General features: G+C 55.6%; 1 protein-coding gene across 1 annotated transcript; it reads right to left on the bottom strand.

Annotated features, from left to right (window-relative positions):
• Positions 1-7472: 7472 nt before the first annotated feature.
• On the bottom strand, positions 7473-14948 carry LOC111150261 (zona pellucida glycoprotein 1). The gene is made up of 12 exons (XM_022507697.1): positions 14756-14948; positions 13494-13615; positions 12966-13281; positions 12686-12829; positions 11702-11889; positions 11533-11630; positions 9971-10098; positions 9695-9884; positions 9459-9603; positions 8142-8223; positions 7887-8006; positions 7473-7627 (listed from the first exon to the last, which is right to left on the bottom strand). The coding sequence occupies exons 1-12, from the start codon at positions 14946-14948 to the stop codon at positions 7473-7475; spliced, it is 1881 nt and encodes a 626-aa protein (XP_022363405.1).
• Between the last annotated feature and the right edge of the window lie 396 nt (positions 14949-15344).

Genomic DNA, 15344 nt, shown 5'->3' on the forward strand with positions numbered 1-15344 from the left:
TTATGTCACGTGGCTGCTAAGTGGCAGACCGAGAGTCAACCCTGGGCCTCAGAACGGAGCCTGGTCTCTGACTCTCTTTGGAACACAAAAGCCGGGGGATGACAGACCTGGTTGTTTTGGCCAAAATGGAATGGAGAGCCGCCACCCCTGCCACATCTCTCAGACCGGGCTCAGCTGCCCTGCAGGCGAACCTCTGGGCAGTCGGTCTCAGCTGGTGGATCCCCCGGGGTCTCACCTTTTCTGGACCTGTGTTGTCGGGCTTGTGAGCTCGTAGTTAGGGTCCAGAAGCAGATAGTTCTAGGTACTATCTGAAGGGAGATCGTTCGGCGGTGTCACCAGGGCTTCTTGCATCCTGCATGAACTTGAGCTCTTTGATTGTCTACACATGGGCTTGTGTCTGGGGCCAAGGGTCCAAACTTCTTTTCCCTTGCACTCTAGAAGGTTGTTTGGCCTTGGAGCCCCGACCAGGGCGGCCACCTGGGGGCACTGTGGCTACATTAGTCTCTCCAGGAACACTGGTGCAGGACACCTGGGTACCAGCGGACCACCAGTGGGTGCTGTTATCCCCATCCTACAGACAGGAAGCAAGCTCAGAGAGCGTTAGCTCCCAGCCACCCAGTAAGTAATGAGCTGGGACTTTAAGCCATTCGGCTTCAGAGACCACGCTGACCACCTGTCCTCTATGAAGACAATGGGCAGCTGACAACTGGCTGTAAACTTTTCTGGGAGTATACAGAGTTGTGGCCAAGTGTGGGCTCTGGAGTCAGAAGCTGAGTTTGGATCCCAGCTCAATAGCTCTTTATGACAGCGTCAGTGTCTCAGTTTCTGCATCTGAAACCCTGACCAGCAGGTGCCTGTTTCATAGGGTTCCCAGGGGTTAAGTGAGTGAACACATGCGGAGAGCACATCGCGTTGGCTGTGGTTTTCCTTCCTTCTCTTGGCACTGGCATCCTGTGACACTCTACGGGTTACGGTGGGCCCTGGTGCTCGACACCTGCCTGTGTTACAAAGATGAAGGCCCTGGAACCTGGGCCAGTGAGGGAGGTGGTAGCGCACAGATGGCTAGGCCCACGGGAGGAGTTCTGAGAGAGGTGCCGATGTGCAGGAGGGGGTGTGCAGCTGTTCTGCACGTAAGGTCGGTCTGGGGAAAGAGAGGTGACAGTTCATTCGGTGGACCATGAGCAGAGGAGCAGAGTGGGAGTCACTGGTGAAGGAGGGGACACTGCAGGCCCCCTGCATGGCTACAGGAGGAGGGCCAGGAAGGGAGAACGAACTGTGTGGATGGTGGGGGACAAGAAGATTGGAGAACTGCCCAGCAAATTGTATTTAGGGGAGGAAGTTGCCGGTCTCAACCAGCAGCGTGAAGTAGAAGATCTCCCCTGGTGATTTGCAACAGTGGAAACAGGTCTTTAATATTTTTTAAATTTCTTATTGTGAAACATTAGTTCACAGGTGTCTCAAAAATACCTTTGCAGTTCAAAAAATAATAAGCACCCTTATATCCAGCACCAAGCTTAAGAAGGACAGTCTTGTGGGGGGGGGGGGCCCTCTGTGTTTGTCCATGAATGCAGAGGAAGCCACTACCTGAGATTGGGGTGATCATTTCTTCGCTTTTCTTTTGAATTTTACCACTGTATTGTGTGTGGGGGGGGGTGCTTATTTTTGAACTTCATAGTATGAAGTCATTCAGCTTGCTTTCTTTGATTTCATTTGCTCAGTATCGTTCTTGAGATGTACCTGTATTGACCCACGCGGTTATGGTTCCCTTACTGTTGTGCGCATGAGCACACAGAACTCCCACCAGGCTGCTGGAACAGTGCTCCTCGGAGATGGGTGCGTCCCACCCGTGCGGGTCCCGTGTGGCCCCTTCATCGCAGGGCAGTGTGCTCTGGGCAGGGAGTGCCCGTTGTGGTGCGGTGGTGCATCGAGGTGCATGATCGTGAGGCACAGCTCCACCATTGTCGCCAGGGGAAGGGGTACAGTAAGTATGATGTGGCTGAACCTTGGTTCCAGCCCTAATTTGCCAGATCGTTCGTTTGGGGGAGGCTGCACCAACTCTGCCCCTTGATATATTCCTAGATCTACAGTCCAGATCGTGCTCTCGCAGCTGTCCGACATAGCTAGCCAGCGACAGGATTTACTGCATTGCCTGCTGGCCTGGAGAAGCACCACCCCCTTCTGACCTAATTAGAGGGCTGGGGTCCAAGCTTTGTAATTGGTCAGTGCCTTGGGCACTTGGCAATGGCTGGACTCCATGGAGTCTTGTAAGAGGCCAGCTCCGTGTTTGGGGAGTTTAACACTGCAAGTGTTAAACGCAAACAGGTTGACCCTTCTTCTCGTTCATCGGGGGAGTCTGTCATCAGACTACACCACAGTGCACTGATACATCCGTTGGTAACAGACACATCGATTGTTTCTAATTTTTCTGCTATAAACAATGTTTCTGTGAACGTTCTAGAGCAAAGGTTTTTCCTAGGATGCTAACTTAGGAGGGGATTTGTTATATAGATAATCCTGTCGACAATGACGAGCTCTTTGTCAACATGGTTGTACCAGTTTGGATTGTGAGTCCCATGCGGATGAGCGTTCCTGTCTTCATACCCTTCACCAACCCTTAGTATTTGCTCAGTTTTAAGATTTTTGCTGATCTGTTGGGTATATAATGTTACCTCGAAGTTCAGTTTTCATATCCAGGATTACTAATGAGGTTGAGTATCTTCATATCTCGGCCATTTATCTTTTACAAATTGCCCGTTTTGCTCTTTGGCTTGTCTTACTGATGTGTAGTTTTATACATACAGATATATACAGACACATAATTTTTTTTAAGATTTTATTTATTTATTTGACAGACAGAGATCACAAGCAGGCAGAGAGGCAGGCAGAGAGAGAGGGGGAAGCAGGCTCCCCAATGAGCAGAGAGCCTGACGCGGGGCTCGATCCCAGGACCCGAGATCATGACCCGAGCTGAAGGTAGAGGCCTTAACCCACTGAGCCACCCAGGCGCCCAGACACATATTTTTCTATACCAATCCTCTGTCTGGGTGTTGGAACTGTCTTCCCGTGTGTGCCTTAACCTTTTCACTCTCTAGTGTCTTGTGATGTTGGTTTGCAAAGTGCTCATTGTATTGTGACCATGAGAATTCTTTGAGACTGGCTGAAATCACATTTTTTTCCCAGACAGGATTTGCATTTGCTCTTGTCCAAAACCCAGGAATCACTTGAAACTCAGTGGTGGAGCTCTTTCCAATTGAAATTTGAGTATTCCCACTCTTGCCATGGTCTAGGAATTTGGACAGCGCACACCAGAGAAGAGGGAATTGTAATCCCCAGGGGAGTACTTTTTTTTTTTTTTTTTTTTTCAAACTATCCAGCATGGAGATCATGATCTGCAAGACCCTTGCTGTCCCTCTCTGTGCAGTGGCCTTGTTTCTCCTTCCCTCTCCAAGGACGAAGCCCTCTGAAGGCCCAGTTTCCATCAGAGACTCGGATCTGGACTCTCCACCTTTGGCAGGCTGTAGTCCCCTGCCCTCATTAAAGCAGAATGTCGGGGCCACCAGGGTTTCCACAGAAGCCCCAGAATAGAATCTGGTTTTACTTCTCAGATCTTTTGCTTTTATTTTTGGCCTATGTGCATGATTTTTTTTTTTTTTAAACCCCTTTAGTGTTGCTCAGCAATGATTTAAACATGTTTTTAAAGTGTGTATCTAGCATTTTAGTTGTTTACTTCCGAAGGTTAATCCGGGCACGTAGTCTTTCTGCTGCTGGGACAGAAGTGGCACTTTTATAGGAAATGCCCTTACAGAGAGGCCCAGGTATGTGGCCACACTTTAGAGAGTCATGTTTTACTGGAGCTGAACTAAGACTGAAGTATTCTCCCCCTTCCTTGCAGGCAAAGCACATGGACTTCATCAAGTGTGGTGGAGGCTGAGGGTGGGTGGAGAGGTAGGCGAGACCCCGGGGCCTCACCTTGCTGCAGCCATAGCCCTTGTCCCCGCCCCTCACACCAGAAGGGCAGGAAGAGAGCAAACCTGAGAGCCCCTGAGCGGCTCTGCTTCCTGCTACAGGTCAGCACGAGTGGCTTGTTATCATCCCCATCGGGCCTGACCCAACTGTTCTCAGGGCTCAGGTTCCTGCACACACTGGGTGGCGTAGGGGAGGGAAGAAATGTTCCACTGGGCAAAATTTGCACTAGATTTTGAGGCTAGGAAAGTCAAAGCTGAGACTGTCCCCCTCTCTAGGCAAAGCAACGGAACCTAGTGTGGCAGGGACCCTCCCTGATCATACATTTTGGGCATTTGTTTCTGCCAAGAAAACCCTCGGACACAAGGAGTGACAAAATCTGTGTACAAGGCCTGACTGCCAAAGGTATCGAAGTTCTCATGCCCGTGTACCCCGGCCAGGAGAGAAACTGCTGCCACGCCCGTCTCACTGAAAGCTATGGCGACTTTAGGGTTATGTAGGGCAATGCCGCATTTGCCATATCCACGGATCAAAATGCGAGGGGAAAATTAGAGACCTAATCCTCTGGAACAAGATGGAAGAGCTCCCCCACGGGGAAGGGCAGAGGCCAACTTGGTGGGAAGTCTGGGAGACGAAGATGCCCCCGGACTTGGGAGAGCTCTCCGCAGCTGGGCAGAGAAGTTCAGGAGAGCAGACGGGAGTGGCAGTTTAGAAGACGCAAGTGGCTCTAACCATGCCTGTCTTTAAAAAAAAAAAAAAGACAAACTAAGGAACAGACTCTTTTGTTTTTTTTAAAGATTTATTTGTCAGAGAGAGAGCGAGCGAGCACAGGCAGACAGAGTGGCAGGCAGAGGCATAGGGAGAAGCAGGCTCCCCACAGAACAAGGAGCCTGATGTGGGACTCGATCCCAGGACGCTGGGATCATGACCTGAGCCGAAGGCAGCTGCTTAACCAACTGAGCCACCCAGGCGTCCCCTAGAAGATGCAAGTGGCTCTAACCATGCCTGTCTTCTAATCAAAGAGGTAGATCTAAAAACTTTTTTTTTTTTTTAAGATTTTTTTTTTTTTAAATTTATTAGACAGAAATCACAAGTAGGCAGAGAGGCAGGCAGAGAGAGAGGAGGAAGCAGTCTCCCCACTGAGCAGAGAGTCTGATGCGGGGCTCGATCCCAGGACCCTGGGATCATGACCTGAGCCGAAGGCAGAGGCTTTAACCCACTGAGCCACCCAGGTGCCCCCTAAAAACTTTTTTGAGAAAAAAATCTTAAAAATAAAGAAGGGCACCTGGGTTAAGCCTCTGCCTTCGGCTCAGGTCATGATCTCAGGGTCCTGGGATCAAGCCCAATGTCGGGCTCTCTGCTCAGCAGGGAGCCTGCTCCCCCCCCCCGCCCCCTACTTGTGATCTCTGTCTGTTGAATAAAGTAAAGATTTTTTTTTTTTAAAGATACTAAGTAATCTCTACATCCAAAGTGGGGCTCACACTCAATCCTGAGGTTGAGTCACAGGGTCCCTGGCGGAGCGCCCCCACAGAAGTACAGTTCAGACCAGCAGTACCGTTTGGCTGACGAGGCTCAGGAGGCAAAGCTTTACAGGACATTGATCTGTGGGCGGCCAGGCTGTGGGGGGCTGGCGTCCCGGTGTTCCCACAGAGCCGTACAGGACTGCCCCATCAAAAGCCATGCCCCTTTTAAGAACTTCTGAGAAAATAATCTACAAAGAATTACAGGCTTCAGTGAGGAGAACCAGTGTTCAGCACCAGTAATAGATTTGGTTTCCATCAAAAGGAGATTATATCACAGTTTAACTGCAACATGGAAGACAAGGCGTCTATTAAAAGTGATAGTTAACACAAGATCGTATACCTTTGTGGTAAAACACACCCCGGCGAGATGAGTCAGTTATATAATGGGATTCCATCTGGTATCTACACAATCAGGCTTCGTTTAAACACAGCATCGGTGCAATTCACAGAACCAGCCTTCCGTGCAGTCTGAAATGCTTGCGTGAGCTGGGATGCTAGAGGCAGTGGTGAGAAGAGGAAGAGTTGGGGGTAGAAGAACTGGCTCCCTGACCCCTTAAGAGCCAGTCAGCCTGGCTCCTTCCATTGCCAAGCTCCGAATCCTCGCACTTTCACACTAGCCCTAAGAGTACAGCCTGGGGCCCCCTGCACAGGCCAGGAGGAAGGTGGATGGACCCGGCCAGCCCCACTCACAGATGGCAAGATGGGCCCAGATAAGGGAAGCTATGCAGTTCCTTGCCAGAGCAGGTGTCTGAGGCTTCCAGCCCCAGTGTTCTGCCACCTCCAGCTAGAAAAGCCCAAAGGACAGCATTTCCCCAGCCCCTCCTCATCTGGGCTATAAACTGGACTTCATATTAAAAATAAATAAGAGTTTAGGGAAGCATGAAGTTTGGCATAGGGGAAAAAAATTCTAAGAAACAGTCAACATTTACTGAATGCTCGGTACCATTCTAAGGACTCTTACCTGCTAGTTTATCTAACACCCCTGTGCAGATGGGTATTCTCCCCATTTTATGGAGGAGGAAGCAGGCCTAGACAAGTTCAGTAACTCAACATCACACTGCTAATAAGAGCCAGAACCAGGGTTGTGATGAAGCCTGGCTTGGGAGCGTCTGGAGAGGACCAGTATCCTAGAGATGGAAAAGCTGGAGCAGGCCCTAGCTGAGGAGCCCCTACCCAATGTCAAGGCCGCCAGCCTGACCTGAGCTCCTCCACTTCCTCTCATAGCTCAGCCTACCAAAGACAGACCTTCAGAAAAAGTCTGAAGAAAAAGTCTCTCTCTCTCTCTCTCCACCAGAGGCTGAACCCTACTCCCTCCCCTCACCCCTTCCAACTGCTACCCCTTCCCAGCCTAGACCTACACGTCTGTCTGGAAAGGTCTTTGCTGCTAAGTCCAAGGTGAAGGCCCAGGTGCCACACAGGCAAACAAAGGTCAGCAGCACCAACCTGTCTGGTGACTGTGCCCACTGTGCCAGCATCTGGTCCCCACTGGCTGCTGTGCCAACTGGGGCAGGACCTAGTCCTGGGGGGCTGAGGGGGTTTGGTGCGGAGAGCAGTAGCCCGTATCCTTTAGTGGGATGCTGGGAGCTCTTTCAAGTTGGGCTCAGCCCTTTTGGCCCCAGGAGATCTGGGCTCCCCTTAGCCACAAGGGGAGCTGAGCATCGTGACTGGAGGACGCCTAGGACCAGGGCCCCATCCTCCGGGTTCCCTTTCCTCGCTGGTGCTCTGACGCAGCCAGGGTTTTACCGCGCTCTACCTTCGCTTGTCCGGTTTCCTGACTGGAATGCCAGCTCTCCTTGCTGAGAGACAAAGTCTCCCAAATTCAGCCTTGGGAGACCCCAGGCCCTACTCCGCGTGCGGCACATATTACCCGCAGAAGAGGCCACACTTCCGAAAGGACAGAACTGGTGCTAAGGAACATGCTTCTAGAAAGAAATCCTTCGGTTGCCACAGACTGCTCTCACACGTGCTCGTGTGCTTGACAACGGTTTATTGAGCCCCTTCGCCCTCGGTGGCCTTCCTGGAGCTTCCGCGCTTGGCTTGGTGCAGGCGCACGAAAACACCGACCCCTAGGACCAGGGCAACAGCCGCCAGCAGAAGGACCACCCAGAGGAGAGGCCTCTGGTTGACGTTCCTGGGGGAGCCTGCCGGAGAGAAGGGGTTTGAAGGCTTGCGGGGCTGAACGAGGCTCAACGAGGCCCCCCAAATGGTCTCCGCCCCCCTGGACCTTTGTGACCACGCCTGGCAGAGCTGAAGCTGCCCGTCCACAGAGAAGGTGGACTGCATCTCTTTGCCTCATTCCCCCCTGAAAGCTGTTCCACCCTCTCCTGCTCGCACAATGGCCGAGCGCCCCCTGGCAATACATGGGCCCAGGGCCTGAGGGCCAGTCCCCAGCACTGGTACCTGTGGGCCCCAGCGCCGGCTCCTGCCTGTAAGAATCCTCAAAGCCCACGGGCCCTGGAGAGCTCACAAGGTTCCGGGGCCCAGCAGCAGTGCCGTGGGCAGCAGAGGACCGTCGCTGTCCTGGGAGGGGGGAGTAGCAGCATCTAGCCTCGTCTCCAGCCCCTGGTTGTCCAGAAGGCGGGAACGGGCCTGCAGACAGAAGAATGAAGGCCAGCCCCCCCACGGCCCCCTCCAGGTGTCCTAGCCCAGACTCACTCAAGGGCCCAGAGCTGCACATAGTGGGGCACGTCTCCAGCCCCACAGGGGAGCAGGCAGAGGCGCTGCAGAAGAAGTAAACCTGCGGGGGAAGAGAGAAGGTCAGGGCACGGGGCTGGCTCGGACCCTCAGTAGGAAGCACCAGACCAGGGACCCAGGGTCCAGGACCCAGGCCAAGTCACACCACTGCCAGCCAGCCAGCCAGATGCAGGTCTGGCCACGTGGACCAAGACCATGACTGCAGCCCCTCCTGTGGAGGGTCAGAGCCACAGGGGTGCCTTCCTCCATCCCCAGGGCCCAAGTCTGCAGGGGAGTTCCTTGCCAGCAGGCAACCCTGCCCATGACCGAGCCCCTGCCCTTGCCTGCTCCACCAATGCTCGCCCGACTGCAGGGACCCCCGGGGGTGCTGGCCTCCAAGAAGGGGGCCCTTCACAAGACAACAGGGGCAGAGGTCCCAGTGACTGGGCGCAAAGCAGGGGACAGGGTACCCCTGCTTCTGGAAACAAGACCAGAGACAGCTCCCAGAAGGAGTAGAAGCAGGAGGAGTGGGTGGAGCTTAACCAGCTGAACCAAACCAACCTTCGTCCAGCAGGGGAGGGTCTTGGCTCCTGGAGAGGTGCGTGGAAGGGCAGAATTAAGCCACAATGAACAGGGCTAACCGGTGAAGTCTGCCCACATCCGTGTAATGACAAGCAGCTATTACACGGATTTCTGTGCGTAGCAACGTGAGGAACAAGAATTGTTCCGTAGAACAAGTTACAGGGTAGCCCATGGCCTGGAGGGACCATTTGTGTATTCTGTAGAAAACCTAAATATAGGAGCGCTAGGGTGGCTCAGTCAGTTAAGCTGCTGCCTTCGGCTCAGGTCATGATCCCGGAGTCCCAGGATCGAGCCCAAATCAGGCTCCCTGCTCAGCGGGGAGCCTGCTTCTCCTGCTGACCCTCTCCCCTCTCCTGCTCTTTCACAAATAAAATCTTAAAAAAAAATTAAGCATGTACCCAAAGTTTATCCATTTACCTACCAGAGAAGCTGGTTGGTCATAAACATTCAAAGCAGATCTATGTTGAACAGTTTCCGGAGTCAGAAGCAAAGCCCTTCTAGAACATGGTGACCAGGTTCAGATGTAGGGGTGGTCGCATCTACTTTCCTTCCTCCCTCCTGAACACTTTGTGGGTTGCCTCTGGGCTGACTACCCTCCAGGAAGCCCCGTCTGGGACCTCTGTCTGCTCTAGCTTGCAGGGCGCTGGAGGGCATAGGGGACCAGCTTCGACTGAAGAGATGGGGAGCAGGCATGAAGAGGCTTGTGGTGCTTCTTACCCATCCCCTGAGGGCCCTCTGCGAGCCAGGGTGCAGGAGGGCGAAGGTGGCAACGGTGAAGCGCCGGTAGTGGGATGGGAAGGACAGCTCTGCCCCGTCCAAGGCTACCAGTTGGGTCCTGTAGCTGTCACCATCAAAAGGACACCTGGGAAGGAAAGAAGTTGAGGAGGCGGCAGAGGGATGGGGCGGCAGGTGCAGGGAGCCCCTGGGGCAGCCGGAGCCCTACTGCTACTCACCCGTCGGACAGGATGGGCCACTGAGGCTGCTGGAAGGGGCTGGCCCCGGGAGTGGCCCAGCACTGGTGCAGCAGCAGGACCAGACCGGGGTCTGTCCTGTGCAGGAGCCGGACCTCCACCGGTAGAGGCTCACGCAGCAGCCTCACGAGGGGGTAGTCCCCTTCCTCATAGAAGGAGCGGAAAGTCTCATCTGTGGGGTGAGGGGCTCATGAGCCTCAGTGGGCTGGTTGGGCGGGGGGAAGCGGGGCAGCGAGAGAAGGCCCAGGGATCCCATACCCTTGGCGATCCGAAGCTGGAGATGCAGGGGCCCGGACTGGGTCACAGGGGCTGGAGAGGGTGGCGGGAAGACGGATGCCTGGAGTGGCAGGAAATCACTGGCGTTGAAGATGCAGCGCATGTGAAGCCTGAGGTCAGGTGCGAGAGCACGTGGGGGAGAGGACCCAGTGTTGTGGAGGCCAGCTCGCTGGGCAAACCAGACGTCAGCTCGGAGGATGCAACAGGGCGCAGTCCAGCAACGCAGCTGGATGCCACTGAGCACGTGCTAGGGGGACCAGAGCCCTGCCGGCCTCATCTGCCCAGGACCGCTCAAGCTGGTCCCAGACAGCCCCCCCAGGGTTGTCATGGTCCACTGGGACTGGGGTCTAGCCTAAGAGACAGCACACACTCTTAGTGGGGGCCCATGTCTTGCACCCCGTGTTCTGCAAGGGAAACTGACCCCATCCTACCCCATCCACTTTTACCTCCAGCTCCTAAGGGCTCTCCTTTTAGCTGGGAGAGGGAGCATTCCAGCCTGGGTAGAGTGCTCCCAGGGAAAACATGCTGCAGCTGGAGACCGGGCCTGGCATAAACCGGTGCTAACAGGCATCGGGATCCCGGCCTGAGCTGGAGGCCTTGTCTGAGGAGCCGCCCGCTGACTTCTACAGGCTCCAGCTGTTTCCCTCACGGCTCCCTTCCTCTGGGAATCCCTGGCGCCCTGCTGAATTCTGGCTAGCGCCCCCAGCTCCTAAATCCCAGGGTCGAAAGCACAGTGGACCTATCCCTCCAAAACTGGGCCTGTAGGTCCTTAGAATTTTAAAGCAAAAGACATTGGGACCCGCACACGAGCAGCCCACCCCAGCCCTCCTGGCAGGGGAGCTGGGGAGAAAGACTCTGGGCCACCGCTCGGGGCCAAGCAGAGTTTTGTTTACAGATGCATTAGCTCTGTCTGACAGGGTGACCAGGTGGAGGTCCTGGCCGGAGGTCCTGGCCGGGGCCCCTGGACTTCCAAAGTGGGTGCGACAAGCACGGTTTCCTTTGGGGCACCCCCACTGGCATCCTGGGCACCGAGGGTGGTTCTGCCACCAGAGTCCACAGGTCCTAGTGGCCCCTGTCAGCCCAAGGTCCTCCCTCGGCTCCTGCCCCATCATACCCTCAGACAGCTTCTGCTCCCCGGTATCTTCTGCCCCAATTGTGGCTCAGTTACCTGAGGAAGAGGCTGCCACACCCACACACACACGGACCCCACTGTTTCTAGGAACCTCGATGGGGGTGCTTGCTGCTGAGTTTCCAAATTCAGCTCTTGGTGGGATAAAGTCCAGTGCTCCTGGGGACCCCTGCCAGCTCATGCACTGTCTGGTGTGGGCAGACCCCACTTCGTGCTCTTATCAGCCCCGATGGAGGGCCATCCCCTCAACCTGGTAGGGGAGGCCAAGAAGAGCCCAGAGGCTCTCCTGACATCACACAGCAGGGAACAGTTTGGGCGTGAACCCAGATGGCTCCAAAGCCTGTTCGAAGCTCCCTTGTGCTCCCTTCACACCCAAGCCCACAACCCAGCCTGTTCCCGAAAGGCTCCCCCTCACCGGAAGGTGCTGTCCCGAGTGATGGAGCCCTGTGGCCCTGTCCAAGCCTCGATGTCAGACACCAGCTGATTCTCATAGACGAGCTGGTTGCCAGCCACCTGTGGGGGCGACAACTGGGTGAGCCCTCGCAGGGGCGGTCCTGGGCGCCCACCTATGACCCCGCTCCTACCTGGACTGTGGTCCCACAGTGGGAGAGGGGGAAGCGGAAGACCACGAAGGACCCGGTCTCCTGGGTGGGGGAGCAGCCTGTGGGGGCATAGGCCATGTGGATGTTGGCCAGCGTGATCCCATGCGCCAAGGCGGTTTCTTGGGACACCACCAGGACAAAATGGCCATTTCTGAAGCACTGGACAGTTGCTGGGACAAAGGTGGATCAGAGAGGCCAGTCAGGTCTCACAGGTTAGTGCCCATGCAGCGTGGACATGGGAAATGGGCTGGGGGACAGTATTTAAGTGTTGCCCTGGGACTCGGGAGACCTGGGTGCTCATACTCTTTGCGCCAGTGTTGGCTCAAGTCACCCCTGGACGGACCCAGACCTTCTCCCACATGACAACAAAAGAAACTACAGAAGTAGGAGCGCCACTGAATTTCTCTCTAAATTGGGCTGTTCCAGAGACACTGGGCTGGCTCAGTTGGAAGAACATGGGACTCTTGTTCTTGGGGTTGTGATTTCGAATCCCACAGTGGGTGTAGAGAGGACCATTAAAAAAAAAAAAACTTCAGAAAATAAACTGGGATGTTCTAGATAGAAAGGTAGGGGTGCATGTAAAGAGAGCTACAACAGGACGCCTGGGGGCTCAGTCACTTAAACGCCTTTGACTCAGGTCATGATCTCAGGGACCTAGGATCCAGCCTGGACTCAGGCTCCCTGCTCAGCGGGGAGTCTACTTCTCCCTCTCCCGCCCTCTCCCCATACTCACTCTCAAATAAAAATCTTAACAAAAACATAAAAACCCAAACTATTGCTAGTTCCCTGGGATGATGGTTATCAGCAAGCTGGGATGTATGGGCACCCCACCTAAAGGTCCCTTCTGCAGCCACTCTGGGGCTCAGGCTGTCCTAGGAACAGGGTAGGGCAAGGCTGCAGTGCTGGAGGGGGGAGGGGGAAGAGGAAGGCCTCTGAGGCTTCAGGGTTCAGGTGTGAGAGCTATACCTGTGTTGCCATAGTAACAGGGAATCTCTCTGCTATTGTCATAGCAGCAGCCAGCCTGCTGGCAGGCTTCCTTCGAACTTCTTCCCACTCCACAGGGGATGGCCCCTGAGGGCACCTGGCATAGCTCTGGAGTCAGAGGTGCACCTGGGGGTGTGACAGAGCCGTGAGGACAGGAGAAAAGGCCACACTGGGCAGCTGACTTCCAGGGCAATGGAGGGACTTGGCTTCCTGTGCCCAGTCAAGGGTGAGCAGGCTGCCCAGATACAGAAGTCCTACATACCTGAGTATGGTGGCTCGTCAACCCCCCAGGGTCCCAGGGTGCCCTCCTGGGGTGGAGCCTCGGTGGCATGGGAGGTGGGTCCAGTTCCGAAGGACGGCAAGGCAGGGGTCGCATGGACAAAGCTGTGCTCTGGGATGGGGCGGAGGGACCAGGCCTGGGGGGTGGGGCGGGAGAAGCCTGTGCGTGGTGCCAGGTGTGGGTCCGGAGTCCAGGTGTGGCCAGGTTTAGGACAAATCAGAGTGACATCTCCTGTTGCCTCAACTCGACCACTGGGCAGCATGGCTTCGATGATCACCCTCAGGTGGGAGCGCCCATCCTGCAGGTGAGATGGAGATAGGGGAGCAGCGAGGGGAGGCCTCCCAGCATCCCAGGCAGGGGCGGGGTGGGGGTGTCAGGCAAAGTGGGGATTTGTGGGCTGGTCCCGGGACTTAGTGCCCCTCCTTACCCCCCACCAACCCAAAGGCAGGATGGATCCTGAGCTCCCTCTCCAGCCTGAGGCTGTGCGAGGCTCCCCTGGGCAGTCCCTACCTTCTCCAGCACATGGCAGCCTTTGTAACCAGCAGAGAAGACCGCGTGTCCCAGGGGCTTGGTGGTGACCCAGTGGTAGCAGGCAGAGCAGTTGTTTACCTCAAATTGGTTCCCAAATTCGTCTGGGGCATAGGGGAGAAAGATGGAAGGAAGCATCGGAAATGTTTAAGGGTGCAGGGTGCCTGGTGGCTCAGTCGGTTCAGCGGCTGCCTTTGGCTCAGGTCCTGATCCCAGGGTCCTGCGTTGGAGCCCCTCATCGGGCTCTCAGCTAGGAGCCTGCGCCTCCCTCTCCCTCGGCCGCTCCCCCTGCTTGTACGTACTCTCTCTAGGTCAGATAAATAAAATCTTAACGTGTTTAAGGGTGAAGCCAGAGGCTGTTAGCATCTGCTGAGAAAATCACACTTGGGCGCAGGAGACCCCGGCTTCAGGCTAAGCTTTGCTACCAGCTGACTGACTGTAAGGGAACAGCTTTAGCGGGTCCGATCTTTCTAGCCACGCTTGCTGCTTGGCAGCACCCAACAGCAAGCAGGAAGGAAGACACTGGTGAGGACAGGTTAGCAGCAGGGTCTCAGGCCCCGAGGTTTCTTGTAAACTCGGCTCTCCACATTCAGTGCAAGAGGCTGCTCAGACGCCAAGCGGAGCTTTCCCAGGTGCACACGAGGAGGGTCCGAATCATGGGAACCTGGGCTGTTGTAGCCGGGCTGGGGCAGTCATCGGGGAACACATGCTAGGTACGCAGGCCCCCATGTCAGCCCAGAGCACCAGGGTGCTCTCTGGGTGCCAGCATGCTCCTGAACTCCTGTTTAGTTCATACCTTGCCCAGGGCAAGGTTGGGGTCACCTTCCCCATCTTACGGTTAAGGAAACAGGGGTTAAGAGAGGTCAGGTGAGTTGCTGAAGAACACAGAGCTTAGAAGATGCAGATTCAAGTCCTTTGAAACTCCCTTTTCTCCACACCAGGTCAGGCCCTCAAGGGCCCTGCCCCTCAGAACAGCCTGGGGGTCAGCAGCCTGGGCGTCAGCTGGGATCCCAGATGCAGAGCCTGGGCTGAAGCAAAACCCGCATCTCAGCAAGAAAGCTAGCGCACACGTACCTGGGAGACCGGGGAAACTGAGGCTGGCAGCTCCCCTTCGTGGTGAGGGAGTGGGGGCCCAGAGGCCTCGCCTCGTCCTGTTCCTGGTGCAGGGGAAAGGTCCTAGCCCCCCCATCCCCCCACCCCCATGCAGTCTGGGAAAGTGCGGACCCCAGCTTAGCCACACTCACCTACCACCTTGAAGCGGATTGTCTGGCCTGGCCCCGGGAAGGCCCATAGCTGCATGCCCTTGACCCCACAGTCATAGCCGTGCCACAGGCCAGAGGGACCAGGTTCGGTGTGTGGCCGCTGCCTCAGCCCCAGAGCAGCCACCAGCAGCAGCGCCACGCAACCATCCCAGAGCCTGGCTGAGATCCCTGCCATGGGACACACCAGGGCAATGACCCACCCCACCCTCAGCCCCAGGTGAGACCCAGGTGAGGCCCAGGACTTATATGGGGGGAGGAAGGCAAGTGGGAACTTCCAGTGGCAAAGGGCGCCCACCTGGAGAAGCTCTGCCAGGCCACCAGGGGCTCTGGTGAAATTCCCACCCTGAAGGCCAGGGAAGCCACCTCCCAGTCAGGAAGATGCCACTCGCCCCCACGTCCTGCCTTACAGCTGGGGCTTGAGGCCGCCTCAGTAAGGGCGTAGGGTGGCAAACAGTGGATTTCAGGCTGACTGGGGTCCCTGGAGGGGGGAGGGCTGGCGAGGTGGGTTTTTCCTAAAGGACAATGGAAAAGCCTTTAAACTTTTTCTTTTGACATAGTTTCAGATTTACTG

This window comes from Enhydra lutris, unplaced genomic scaffold, assembly GCF_002288905.1.
Source record: "Enhydra lutris kenyoni isolate GAN:26980312 unplaced genomic scaffold, ASM228890v2 scaffoldscaffold22, whole genome shotgun sequence".
Lineage (NCBI taxonomy): Eukaryota > Metazoa > Chordata > Mammalia > Carnivora > Mustelidae > Enhydra > Enhydra lutris.

What these genes read in the sequence shown, in the direction of transcription:
- LOC111150261 (XM_022507697.1), bottom strand. Translation starts at nt 14,948, where the DNA reads ATGGCAGGGATCTCAGCCAGGCTCTGGGATGGTTGCGTGGCGCTGCTG. An exon ending in GCTGCCATGTGCTGGAGAAG is followed by an intron (nt 13,282 to 13,493) that starts GTAGGGACTGCC and finishes TCTCACCTGCAG; the next exon opens with GATGGGCGCTCCCACCTGAG. An exon ending in GTGCAGCTCTGGGCCCTTGA is followed by an intron (nt 8,007 to 8,141) that starts GTGAGTCTGGGC and finishes CCCCCCTCCCAG; the next exon opens with GACAGCGACGGTCCTCTGCT.